The sequence below is a fragment of the Phaethon lepturus genome, unplaced genomic scaffold (genome assembly GCF_000687285.1).
Source record: "Phaethon lepturus isolate BGI_N335 unplaced genomic scaffold, ASM68728v1 scaffold20056, whole genome shotgun sequence".
Classification (NCBI taxonomy): Eukaryota; Metazoa; Chordata; class Aves; order Phaethontiformes; family Phaethontidae; genus Phaethon; species Phaethon lepturus.
Genome location: NW_010548513.1, coordinates 55,023 through 69,575, shown reverse-complemented (window position 1 = coordinate 69,575; position 14,553 = coordinate 55,023). Strand labels below are relative to the sequence as shown.

Genomic DNA, 14,553 nt, shown 5'->3' with positions numbered 1-14,553 from the left:
GAAGAAGTAGACATTTTTATTTTTATTTTTTATTTCTTCTCTTTTTTCGCCCTTACAGGCCAAAGCATTTGAGTTGAGCTACCTCGAGAAGGTTCCAGAAGTAAAGGACACGGTGCACAAGCAGTCCCTCCTGCACCACGTCTGCACTATGGTGGTGGAAAAGTTCCCAGACAGCACTGATCTTTATTCAGAGATCGGGGCCATCACTAGGTCTGCCAAGGTATGTCTAGGGAGTGAATATATGGATGTTTTAAAAAACCCTCTTAAAAGTGATTTATTTAAGATTTTATTTTATTCTTTGATTTTGTTCCTCCCTGGTCACAGGACTTTTTATGAACGTGGATTCATTGTGTTATTCCCACTGAATTTCGAAGATGCCAGTACTCTCTCTTCTGAGCTTTATTTCTGTCTGTCAGGTGGTTTCCTCATCAATGAACTAATAGGCAACCATGTTATGACAGCCATTTCAATGTTACATACATTACCAATGTATGTAACTATTAGGAACTGTTTTCAGGTTGAAACTTTATTTGACCAGTATCTTCAAATGTATTTATTCTGCAATTTGGGGGAATCTCTTCTTTAAGGGAGATGCCTGATAGTATTTTAAGGGCAATAAAAGGAATGAACTTTTTTGGTACTAGAATTGTTTCCAGAATGAAAGTGTCCTGGAAATGATTTGTTTAACTCCTTTTATGTCCTCCTCCTGACAATAATTTTGATGATTAGGAGTTAGGGAAGATAAATAGAAATAAAGGAAACTTGTGGCAGCACCTCTTTGTAAAAAGTGATAATCCCTTGACTAATGCATAGGTCTGGTCAATGTCTCCATTTGGTATGTAGATTATTTATTAGTGCTGCTAGCAGGCATGATAGAAACACAGTAACCTCACTCTTGGAGCTCTCAGAGTGTGAGATTTCGTGGATGACCCTTAAAAACAGTACATTAATTGATTAATGGAGTAAACAGGACAGAATATTATCAGGAGATAACAAACATGAAAATTCTGGTCTGGAGTCATGTCTCATGTGAAAATGGAAATAATTACAGCAGATAATACTAGTATCCATCTAGTCCACTGTCTTGATTCAGACAGTCGCCAATACCCGCTGCTTGAGAGGAGAGCATAAGAAGCTTCAAAGGAGGAAGATCTCTCCTAGAAGAATTTTAGTTCATGAGCCATAACATTATATGCATCAAATGGAGGAGTGATTTCTTTGCCAAAAGCCACCTTGTTTGGATATTGGGGGGGGCGACCCTGTATGATACAATTTTTTAAAAACCTGCAAAAATCAAATCTTATTTTGGCTCTTAGCGTAGTTCTTGTGATAATGAATTCATATTCTAATTTTGTCTGCTGTTGAATTTGCCAATTTCAGGATTTACTGTCTGAATATATTGAACAGTCAAAACTTTTTTTATCTCTCTATTTCATAGAATAACTTAGGTTGGAAAGGACCTCTGAAGGTCATCTGGTCCATCACCTTCTTCAGTACAAGACCAAATTAAACTAGGCTGCTCAGATCCTTGTCCAAGTCTCAAATAAGCCTTCTACATAATTTTTTTTTAAGACCATTTCCACACTTCTCCTCCATCTTACCTTTTAGAATGGGTTGAACAATAGCAAACACAGTATTCCAAATTCTCCTTATAAATGTTACATGGTTAATATGTTTGTCCATTCTGCTTGTGCTATCTTTTGTTAGATGTCCTGAGGTTTTCTTTATGGTTTTTTGGTGGTTGCTGTCCTTTTGACACCAGTTGTCTTTGGGCAGTTCACAAGGACATCCCAGGCAGTCTCCTGAGCTGACCAGGCAATTCAGAACGGAGCCTGATGCACAAAGGAGCCCAATATTGCCTGCAGCGTGCACTTCATTGCCATCTACATTGATGACCATGATCCACTGAAGCAGATTTACTGCTTATCCCTCAAACCCCTAATAATCTTTAATCAGGACTAATCTGAATAATTTCTTGCCATCTGCAGATTTTGCCCTCTTGGTGTGCTTCCTCGTTTGCAGATAATTTTGAAATACAAAGTACAAACCATGAGACACCTGCTGTTAACCCTGTCATCAGATGAGAATCAATATGTATTCCTTCTTTTCTTTTGCTCTTTTAACCTCACACTTCATAGGTGGCCTCCCATGAGGCTCTTGTAATGATTTTGAAAGTATAGTTTTCTTTACTTGCTTTTATCTGTCCACTATTTTATAAACATATTCAGAATCTAGTGATTATTTTTATGTATTTAATTTCCTGAATTCATCCCTTCAGCCAGGTTACCAGATATAGTAATAAAGCTTGGAGCTCTACAGTCTCCTGAATCAACTTGCTGCTTTTGTAAAGATAGGTGAAACTTTTGCTATCCTCTGATTCTTTAAGTTACTAAGTGTAGTGAAAGCATACTCATTTTAGCCAGTGGCTCAATTTCTTTATTGTAATTGCTGTCAGAATTCTCTTCTGCTTGTTTTACTGCTTTGTAAGGTATCATCCTCTCCCAACATATTTGTCTTTGGTAGCAAGTATTCAAACCTTGCTGTTGGTCCACATCTATTAAAAAATAGCAAAATAAAAGCAGGTACCAGAATAGGTTTCTTCCCAACATCCTCTGTTTTGAAGTTGGATGAAAAGAAGTCATCTTTCTTCCCTTCCCTAACTTTTCTTTCCCATTTCTTTCATCTACAGTGATCCAGGACATCCTACATATTTTCTTTTTTTTTTTTTTTGATACCATAAAGGAATTTGTGGCTTTTGTTTTATAACCTTAGATATTCTCTCTTTGGATTCTATCTCTCTTTTTCTAATTTTCCTCTTGTACAGCCTATGTTTAGGCTCTGTTTTATTGCCTTTACTAAGGTTGGTTTCTTATGTTTCGAAGGTTTTAATTTTTGTATTTTTTTTTTCTTTCAGTGATTCTTTATCTCTTAACATTGGTAAGAGGTATATTGGTATATAAGGTATATTGGTTTCTCATTTCCTGCTTCTTCTCTTTATTAAGAAGTTATTTCACTTCTTTTTGATTAGGACCAAGCTAATCACTAAAATGAAAATTACCGTAAAAGAGAAGAGCCCTTGCTTTCCAAAATCCACATGACCATGTATGGTGTACTCTCAAGTGAATGTTCTACTTCTGTTTTTCAGTCTTAGAAAGTGGAAGAAAGCTTAACCTAATGCTGTCACTTATAAAAAATTTTTAGGTCTAGAAGCGTACAAAATTGAGCACAGTCTTTCAGTCTGTGGTTTGCTGATCTAGTGGCCCTGCCCAAAGCGGATGAAATTCTGAAAAGACCAGACAAAATCACATTAAGAGAAATTATAGCCTTAACCTTCCCCGTGACGCCCAAGGTCTCCCTCCTTGGGATGTTCCTGCATGTGTTATACCACTGATGGATTACTGTAACAAGCTCTATTCCCACTTGATCTTAGCTGCCACAAATCAAAGAGTTAGGACGTGGAAGCCATCCAAGCTGCCCTCTTCAAGGGAATGTTCAGAGACGAGGCGAAATCTTGGTTTAGGAAAGCTGACAGGAAAGGAGAACTAATATTTCATTGTGGATTAGGCTGTATTTTGAGCTCCATTTTGTCTACAAACATCTTTCAGAAACCACAAAGGCTAAACAATTTCCATCCTGTAGATAAACAGAGATGCCCTTTCCCCTGAGATGCACATCATGCGAGAATTTCCTGAGCCTGAGTTTATGAAAAAAAAAAAAAAAAGAAAACAGGCTGCCTCACCAGAAAGAGAGTTAGAAAGACCAGAAAGAAAATGGTATAGTTATTGCAAAACTTCTGGCTTTTTGTTGAAGGACTGAAGTCATAAATGGCAAAAAAAGCAGACACACGTGAAAGGATGACCAAAAAATAGAACTCTACATAAATAAAAGTATTCATAATTGTATAAAAATATATAGGATCATGCAGGGCACTGGTTGTGCAGTGTACTGTGATAAAAAGCACTTGCCTTTTTTTAATTTTTCTTTTTTTTTTTTTTGAACAAATTTTAAGTTGTTTTTTCACTGGAGTTGTACCAGAACTGATGTACCTAATACTGAAGCAGACCCCCAGATTTCTGCAGTTAAACTCAGTATTGTTCCTAGAAGTTTTCTTACCAGCATGGCAAGGAGGGATTGCATCAGCACTAGCATCGTCACTGTTAGTGTATATGTTCTTACTAAAAACGTTCATCTTCTCTCTCAACCCTATAAATATTTTTCCCCATGCATCTGAAAGCTGGCCAGCTCCGTAGAGTAAACCAGTAATTGTCCTTTTCTCCTCCTAATTTTAATTTATTTACAAGATGCCAAACTTCTGGCTGTTTTTTAACCCCTGCAACAAGACACTCGGATTAGTTGCAGATACCAGGCAATGGAGCAGCAGGCAGCTTTTAAAAGTAAGCACTAGGAAATGCTCACAACGCAGGGCTGGGGGCAAGGGCTGCCGGTAGGATGAACTTAGGATGAGACGAGGACGTACGCAGGGCAGAAGGAAGCCTGCAGCTGCCCTCCGAGGGACTTGGCGGGGAGGCATGGGGAGAAGGGAGATGGCTGAACCAGAAGCGCCGTTCTGGCGTGCTGTAGCTTCTGCTCGATATGCCGGAATGCAGAGAAAGGAGAAAAGAAAAAAACGTAGGGAAGATCACGCTGCCTTCTGCGCTGCTTCAGTGGGGTTTCTCTTGTCTTGACGGGAAGTATTTGTGTGCAATTATCATTCAAGTATGCTTTCCCTATGTTATTTCAAACAAAAATAAATGCCAAAAGTCAAATTATTTTTCCGTGGAAAAAGGGGGTTGGGGGATGCGAGGTTGCTTACGGTTGTATCATTCCTTGCGGTGCCAACTGCTGCAGCCGCCCCGGTTCCCAGCTCGGGCTGGCGGGAGCAAAGGTGAAGACAGGGCAGGGTAAGGCAGATCCCGCTGGTTTGCCGGGCAGACTGGGGCGAGGGGGAAGCAGCTTCAGTGGCAAATGAGACTTCAAGGTTTTGTCCGAAAGACAGCCAATGAAGGTTGGCAGATGTGCCTGACAGCGCTGTGGTGTCGCAATAACGCTGCACGTCAAATGACTGCGAGCAGTGTCACAGGTGCTATAAGACCAACTGAAGTGACCGACGTCACGGCTTACTGGTATCACTCCTCTTCATCCCAGATGGGGGGAACTGTCAGACAGCATCTGCAAAAAGGTCCTATATTAGTGTGTTTATTGTAGATTGCCTGAGGAACTAAAATGCAGTGGAGATGTGTATATAATTGGGTAGACCTATCTGGTCATACCTCAGTAAGCACCTCTGTCCTTTAATTTTTAATTAGTGGATTGATTCAGATGTTCTCATTTCCCAAACTATTTTGGCAGGATGCCACCTCTTCTTACCCTAGAATTAGAAATGTCTGGACAGAACCTCCTTTATATTTTGCTTGCTTTTGGGAGCTGGCATCTACTTCGGTTAAAATGTGTGACCAACAGCGTGCAAGTTGGACTAACATTGGTCTTGGGATAATTCTTGTGACATTTGGTGAAGCAAGCCAGTGTGGAAATACTGTGGAGGAGACAGAGTTTTGAACGTGCGCCACAGAAGGTCGCTGCACTCGGTTGACAGTGTGTTTGCAAGGAGCAATTCTCAGAATTTCCTTTGGCACTGAACCAGCTCAGGAAAAGAGGATGATTTCGTGTTCCCTGCCAGGACGCATCCCTGTTATAACATGAGAACGAACGCTCTGACCCTAAATTGTAAACAGCTCAGACTGGGCTGTGGTCTGCTGCAGAAACTGTCTTGAACTTTGAAGGAGAAAGATTTTGTCCGCCCTTATATATATCTATGACATGTGATAAAATAGTTGTCATTTTCTTGTGAATTTAAGGCAACATTTGTCATTGTGAAAGCATCAATCTTCTAGTTAATGCGCCTTGTGGGTAGGATAAAAATGCAGAGATCCAGGTCTTCCTTAGAAAATATCTGGATTTGATATGTTCACCACTAAAAGAAGCAAGCTGTAGCAATAAACAATAAATATAGTATCAAGCAATAGAAAACTTATACAATGATACTGAGGCTACATAACAAGGTATTCACAGGCCTCCAGAACAAAATTGGATAATTTACAGTGATTTTGAAAAGAAATGCTTGTTAAGCAGAAACCTCAGCTTCACCAGTTGCCCTTCATTTATTTGTTTGGGGTTTTTTTTGCTTCAATCCAGTTGTGATATTTTTGACCCTGTTCAACAGCTGAATGTAAATACAGGAGGCAAAAAACGTGAGTGTAATCAGGTGCAGCATCTTTGGTTTTAGGACTGTTTTGTACTCTCAGTAGCAGGGGAGCTTAGCCCAGAGACTAGAGGAGATTTAGCTGAATCGTGAGTGTAAAGCACATCCCAGTGGAGGGAATGCTGAAGAAAAATAACTTGTTATCTCATAGTGACTACAGTTGTTTGCTGTGCATGGCGAAGCATACCTGGGATTGTATATGCTGCCCTAGGGACTATATAGCGGAAGGCACGTTAGGTTTGAGCCAATGCATTTGATTCCCAGTGTGACCTCAAAGCAGCCCTTCCTCTCTCTCCCAGCAGGTAATAGGAGTCCAGTTCCTGTGTTGCCATGAGGTATTTGTGGCCACACAGATAAATAACATCCCAACCCGAAGACCAGAAAGGCTCCCTGATACGTGTCCTGCCTGGATGATTGGGGCATGGTGTAGTATTTCATGAATTAGAAAGTTTTAAACTTGTATACGCAGCAGGTGACATTTGAGGTATGGCATGGAGCTGAACTTGACAAAAGTAGGCCTTTTGAAGGACCCATGTTCATGGAACCTGAATGGGCAAGGAATGCTGAGCCATTTGATATTGGTGCTAGTTTTTGAGTCAGGTGAAAACCGGCGATAACAAGTCATTTGGGCAGTAGGTGTATCGTGCGATATTGAATTCTCAGCCTAGTAAAGTGAGAAACTTGGTAGAATTCTTTTTTGTGTTGTGGTTTATGGCAAAGTCATCTGTTACTATGGTAGCAAGCAATAAATAACAATATGAAGGGATTAAAACAAGTGCTGGCATCACTGGCATGTGGTTGGAAGGTTTTATTCTTGGTCTGAGTGTCATTTGTGCAAAATATGGTGGTGCATTAAATTGAAAAATAGATTTTGATTTTTATTTTGAAAGTTGCCCATTAGTGACTTACGGCAATGGTTGCCTGAATGAGGCTGATCTCAGGGGTTGTGTCATGTAAACTAGTCTTTAAATCCTCTTTGGATAGACTGTCTCTAGCTACTCCATGCCGATGCAACAGTGTCTGCAAAGGCACTTCTCAGAAAACTGAACAGTGGGCCTGGCAAGAGATTTCACAGATAAATAACAAATAGTTCTGAATATTTTTCAGCTAGTGTGGTTGTGAATGGAGAAGAACCTGGCAGGAGAAGGAAGGAACATATCAAATATATCCCAGGAGCATTTAGAAAGTTGCTTTTCTTAAATTGGTTTACAAATTAAAATAAACATTATATAGTGTCTGAAAAAAAAGACATTTTTATTTTGCATAACATCCTAAGATCACTTATTCTTTTGCCTGAGGGTAAAAAAAGAGATTTATTTTTAAAGTTGTAGCAGAAGGTAACAGTAAGCAGGACCAGCAAGCTGCATACCTTTTGCACATATATGTACTGAGGAGGAAGAGTAATAAAGTATGTTTCCACCTTCCTCCAAATCCTGGGGCCAGACATAGCATCTGTACGCTGCTATCCAGGGAGAAAGCTGTAATGACCACTTGGGATTACTTCTCCCTTTTATTCACTGGAGCATAGTTATAAAGTAATGCCACAGCAGTTCTTGTCCGAGCACCTCCTATGCTGAGGTTTCCTGGAGCCACAACTCATCTGAATTCCTTCTTAGTCCCAGCATGACCTTCCAGCTGCAGGCAAGAATTGGTGGAATTGGTGCATCTTTCCTTTCAAGAAAGAACGAACAAAAAAAAAAAAGGAATCACGTCCTTTTACCATTATGCGTGATTAATTCTTTTAGTGAAGTGTTGGAAATAAACATGTAAATAAAAAGGTGCAATCTGTGCTCCCTTGGGAATGCTGTGTGGACTGGCAGGGAGATAGTATGTTATTATGTATGTCTTTTCATGTTTCCTTTATGCATATTAGATTGAATAATTGTCATTATTACTCCACACAAGTTCTTGTTCTCCTGATAGGAACATGAAGTTGGGGGATCATATTTATCATCATTATCACTGTTACATTTGTATATAACACTTTCAGTGTTAGAAGATATCCTAAACAGAACAAAAATAACAGCAAAAATTACGAAAAAAAAGGAAATTACAAGGATATTTACGAACAATATGACTGCTTTTAAACATTTGTGCACAAATATTAGATCTAGGTTTGGACCACTGTGCTTGTCTTTCGTGGCTGGTTACCTCAGTTAAAGTGAGGTTAAATTTTTGCTTTTCAGACACATTTTTATTTTACTTACATTTTTTACTGATGCAAGTAGCTGCTGGTTTACGATGGAGATGCGCATGAAATGGAGGGGCTTGTTGGCCACACAGTCATTGGACTGCTGCTGCTCAGAATACTAGAAAAGATTCTTTAGGTCCGTGATGCGTTTGGCTTCATAGTGAAGAGAGAAGAGGATCTGACAATGTCAAATTCCTTAGGATCCTGCTTTTCAGTGGAATCTGGTGCTCATAATTAAGGGAATTAGTAGCTGTCTGTCTTGGTTAATATTCCAATGCATTGCAAGGCTTAGAAAACTAAGAGTTTGCAGAATAAGAGCATATACTTCAAGCGGGATTTTGATGTATTTTATCAGTTAAAAATACATACTGCTATTTCAGATAGCCATGGAAAGCCAGTCTGTGTGAGAGTTGATACATATGCTGAAGATACACTAATTGCTGGCATGCAAACTGGCTATTATATTCCACTAGCCTGGAAAAAAACATCACCTGGATCCCGTGTGCAAGTGTCTGCCATTGCAGGAGAGTCCCGTTAGAAGATCAGTGGTCAATGCATCTTTGGCTTTACTGGGCTAAGAGGTTTATAGCTAATTTCTTATCTGAACCTGAGTGCTGAATTAAAAAATGGGATGGCAGAGGAAACATGAGGGCGAGGTATATAAATTAAGGAGGGGGGAGATACGGTGAGGCTGACCGTGCTTGTCACATTACACTGTTTCCCACCAGAGAGCATTACATTAGTGCTATTGCTGTTAGAAGAAGAAGCAAATGGGGTTGTGGGGAAGCAAGTTTTCTGTGGTTTGGAATGCCATGCATGTAGTACTCTAAAGCTGCAAACTATCAAATGTTTTGATACATTTGGTAGGAGAATCCAAATATTTTTAACTTCAGAATTTTCCTTTTGAGACGATCCAACCTGAACATTTAAAATCTCATTTCTGCAAGATTTAGTAGGAAAAATCTTGTCAGTGGGCTGATAAATGCTAGGTTTTTTGTTTGGTTGCTTGGGTTTTTTAGGAAGATCTGAAGACTTAGCTTTGTTACTGGCGCTTTGTTACCTGGCGCTCTGTTGGGAGGCAGTTTCTACACCTTGCAAAGACGAAAGGGCTGTTGTATGGTATATCGCATGTGAAGAAGCTTCACTTAGCTCCTTGTATTTAAGACCTAGAGCAGACTGAAATGCAATAGATTCTGTGTCTGCCTGCAAAATTTGCACTGGTGAAATAGCACTTCATGAAATACCAGGTGGAATACCTGGTGGTCTCTGAAAAATTTTTAGTTTTAATATTTCACACATGGATATTTTTCTGTAAGTGTATTCCTCTCTGTCCACAAACAAGTGACCAAACTCTGGAGAGCTGGCAGCCAGAAGATTTTCAATTTCATGAGGGTTTGTTACATTCTTGCGGGCACAGGACAGTTGGCCTGTGGGGAATTTGCAGGCACATTATCCTATATTGATTTCCCTGCTTTACTCCTTCCAGGAGTTACAACTTCTGCTGGAGCAGAGCCACCTGTGCTCCCCAGAGGATTACTCCAAGGGAGCTCAGGTGGTGTTCTCCTTGCTGGGGTCTCCTTAGGATTTCCCCAGAGATCTGAATTTTTGTTTGTGCTCAAAAAATTCCCATGCATCCCTTAGCCAGACCTACCATCCCCTGTCCCCACTGAAGCTGCCCACTCTTGTGAATGCACTGGCTGTTGGCAGACTTCCGGGGGGCAGGGAATTGTCCGCATCTTTTCCCTGCAGATATGCTGTTCTCCAGAGATGTCTCTGAGCCCCTACAGGCTTGAACCTCAGAGCCTTTTGATAGATTAAAACTCATTCTGTTTTTCAGTGGAAGCTGTCATAAAATGTCATAATGTTAAATTTCTCTGCTGCAGGGGCTGAGAGACTTCCCCAACCAGGTTGGATAATTCTTACTAGTCAGACGTAGAAATACCTCCTTTTGGCTTTTTTTTCTTACTAGGAATGCTAATATTTTTCCCCATGTGTGTTTTAGATACACCATCTATGGAAAGCAGCAATGTGTTTATCATCAACAGTGAAAATACTGACCTGGAAAGGACTTTTTTTTTTTTTTTTTAACATATGCATTGATATGGACATAAGGAAAACAAAAACCCCACAGCTGCTCCGCCTGCAGGGCTTTTCTGAATAGCAGAATGGATCAAAGGATGTTTTTATTTCCTTGTGAAGAGGAAAAATTCATCACTTTATAAATCACAGCAAAAACAAATCAAATCAATACCAGGAGCTTTTTAATAATAATGCATTTCTTATGGCTATCCTCAGTATAGGTCTCAGCAGTGGGTGCTGTGCACAGCTAAAAAGAATGAACTAAATCCTGTCTCTGACACTGGTTTTCATTTAGCATTAAGGAATTAACTGGAGTACCAGACTGTAACATCCCAAACACTGACGTGTTTAGAATCTGTGAGCTAAATCTGTATTATATAGCTTGAGTTCATCTGAACTGTGAAGTGGTATTTTAAAAGAAATTTTTCCTTTCTTCAGAATTCAAGAATATGTTGGGTAGCTTTACTTTTTTCATCTGTTGTGTCCTGTGGCTGGGTCATTGATGCACTTTGTCCAGTTGTTAGCAACACGTCCTGAATGTCTTCTGTAGAGCATTGCAGTTTGAACACCTTTTTTAGTTGATGAGTAAAGGAGAAGCTCTCTCTCACCTTCTGTGGAATGTGTTGGCTTCTGTCTTGATGAATGTTACTGTAGGACGCAATCATTTATTTTAACTGTGTTGAGAGGCTTTCAAAGCCATTATATGATCTTCTTACAAGCCAACAAATTCGTACTATATATCAAGGGATGAAAGTTAGTGCTGAGATCACTAAGTAACACTTACTTTCAATAGAATTTCAAAAAATTCCAGCCCGTGAGTTTTGTGATTAGAAGTAGATCATCTATTAACAAGTCAGTGCATGGCTAGGGAGTAGGTCCAAGTGCTTCCTAAATTGGAGAAGTGCTGGCTGGGTACAACAGTGAGCAGTAAGCAGGGTATAAAAAGCTGTGAGTAGTAGAGAAAAGGATTAAGAAAAAGATAAAGTTTTGTATTACCTCAGAAATAACTGAGTCATGCAGTTGCTTGGTGCAGCCATGAAGTTACTAGCAAGGGAGAAAACACATCACAATATTTTATTGTCCCTTCTTTAGGTGTTAGGTCTCCAAGACCAAAACTAGTAGTACTAGTAATACTACTTATTTAGGAATAATTGATAATGTGAATTAATGTTGTGCTGCTACCACACTGACCCTTTCTTATACATAAATTGCATTATTCAGATATCCAAGGATACTACTGCAGTGTTTCCAATTAAAGCATTACATTTTGTTTTCTTTTGATGTTTTTTTCAGGTTGACTTCGAACAACTCCAGGAAAACTTGTGTCAAATGGAAAGACGATGCAAAGCATCATGGGATCATCTTAAGGCTATAGCAAAGCATGAAATGAAGCCAACTCTAAAGCAAAAAATGTCCGAGTTCCTTAAAGACTGTGCAGAAAGAATCATAATCCTGAAGATTGTTCATAGAAGAATAATTAACAGGTACAGAATTAGATTAGTGACTGCAATATCTTGACGATAAATGACTTGCTAAAATTATAAATTATGACGTCATAAATATGTTTTTAATAAGTTTCATCTGCATTCCAGCAAGTAATGTTAACAGGATGTATGATGTGGTGCATACTTTGTTATAGATGCCATTTAAGAAAGATCCCTGCTCCATAAAGCTTCTGTATTTCTGATGAAAAGAAGCAATGATACAGGCAATCATTTATTCCCAAGGTGCAATATTGGGTCTTTTAACTCCTACTCCCCAAAAGCTAGCAGCTTTACGGTTCAGTTGCTATGTTTTCGGTCCTTCCCTGAAGGCTTTTTTGGGGGGGTGGCTTGTCCGATCAACAAGAACAGATGGTAGCAAAACACTGAAGTTGTGGTGATGGACTTGTCATATGCAGAAGTTGAAACAAGTGAGTACAATGAGTTCTTCTTATAAGCAGCACCACCACTCCCATTTGCAAGATCTACGACTATGTGTTTTATGCCTCCACAGCAGAAAAGAGAATAAAGATTCCTGTCCTTAGGACTTGCTGTTGGATGTCGTTTCATCCAATGGAGTTAACAGGAACTGCATTGCTCTGAAATGTACATATTCATGATAATTCCACACTACACCTGAGCTTTTGTTTTTTCAGATTCACGATTGTAGCTGTATGAGTTTAGGTCATTTGAGTAATTTATCTGTGTTCATGCTATTTATTAGTAAAATTGTGAGAGATTTTCCAGCTTCTGAAGAATTTCCAAATTGCTGTGTTCAAACTTGGTATCTGGATTCCAAATGATCCCAGATTTGTGGATATACACTTGAGAAGTTGACTCAGTTCTTCTTTTGTTTTCACGATGACTTGTTTTTCATGCCATAAGTAAGCAGAAATCCCAACTGCAGTAGCAAGAAAGTGAATTCACCAGTTTCCTACTGTGTTTTCCATATGCATTGGACAAATAAGAAAAATTTAACTTCTCTTATTATGCCCTGCAGCCACTACTGTAGACTTCTCCAAAAATGTATCCATGAACTTGCATCTTTCTAGGTTTGGGAAGACTTTTTATCATCGGAGATGTAGATGCCTTTAAAAGGAATTCCCATACATTTTTAGTCATTCAGTGTGCTATTGTAAATCATGCAATATAGAAGCAATAGTAAAAGCTGCAAATAGTGTGAAAACTCTGAATGCCACAGAAGCAGTAAAACTGTGAATTGAGAGTATCCCAAACTAAAGTACTTGGTAGATAATATAATTTTATGGTCAGTTTTCTGAACCAGAAATTCTTTCCTCGTGTTTTCTAGCCTGTAAATCTGCATTCTTCTTGTCTAGACTTTCCCCAACATCCTAACAGCCTCTTTGAAGTTGCTTAACACAAATAAATAAGATTGAAACTTAATAAATATTTTTTCTATAACTGAAATTAAATTGGTCATTCACATGCCAAATTAGTCACATAAAGTAGATGGAGTTCCATAAACATCTTATCTCCTGCATCAGCCTGGGAAAGTGGACTGAGATGAAGTTATCATAGACTAGACTTTCATGGTTTTAATCATAAAACATGCCAGTGTTATGCAAGGCATCCATGAAAATTCTGTAGCACAAAAGAAATTATAGGAGCTAATAAAGTAATAAATGGATTCACTGAACTGTGTTTTTTTTTCCTAGAAGCCATCAGGAAAGATTTTTTCCCTTTGCATTTATGAACTCATTGTTTTCCAGGTTTCACTCATTTTTGTTATTTATGGGCCATCCTCCCTATGCAATACGTGAAGTCAACATCAATAAGTTCTGCAAAATTATTAGCGAATTTGCTCTGGAATACCGCACCACCAGGGAACGAGTTTTGCAGCAAAAACAGAAACGAGCTAACCACAGGGAAAGAAACAAGACCAGAGGGAAAATGATAACAGATGTAAGTGGCAAAATGTATCTCCCACAGCGTGGATTTTTAAAACTTTCTTTCATTGACTGTCTTATAGGAAGTGTTATTACTCTTTTATTTTTATTCTTAAGATGTTCTTCTACTGTAAGTAATGAACTCTGTTCTCTTAGAAGACAAAACTTGCAAGTCCTTGACTGTGTATATTTTTTGCTTCGTACCGATTTATAGAATGAGATCAAACTGAAATTAAGCATCCAAAAAGTACATCTCTGCGTGTTGCACGGACAGTACCCAAAATATCTAGAAGACACCAGGAGCTGTGTGTACCTAATAAGCCAAGAATATAAAAAAGAAAAAAAAAAAAAGAAATTAGGCTTCTAATAGAGGACATGATTTAAAGGATGAACCATTGTAGCCATTTAAGTAGTTACAACCAAACTGAAATGGATTTTTTTCCATCTTCAAATATGCTAATATAGTCTTTGATCTTAGCATTTTATCTATTTTTACATGTGTATACAGATATGCATGCATATGCACAGTGATTTTCTTCTTAACTTTAAAGCACAGAACAGCGAATTTTATGGGAACAGACTACTTTGGGGTTCTGAAAGAATGGAAAAATGTATGTTCACAGTAGATATTATCCT

At 38.8% G+C, this 14,553-nt stretch overlaps 1 protein-coding gene across 1 annotated transcript in view; it reads left to right on the top strand.

Annotated features, from left to right (window-relative positions):
* Positions 1-14,553, top strand: part of FHOD3 (formin homology 2 domain containing 3) — a gene marked incomplete at its 5' end in the record, with an annotated part of 80,675 nt that overhangs the window by 39,539 nt on the left and 26,583 nt on the right. Inside the window, 3 exons of the mRNA XM_010289996.1 lie at positions 59-220; positions 11,823-12,013; positions 13,741-13,933. Of these exons, the coding sequence (XP_010288298.1) occupies positions 59-220; positions 11,823-12,013; positions 13,741-13,933 (546 nt within the window). The remainder of the gene's footprint in view (positions 1-58; positions 221-11,822; positions 12,014-13,740; positions 13,934-14,553) is intronic.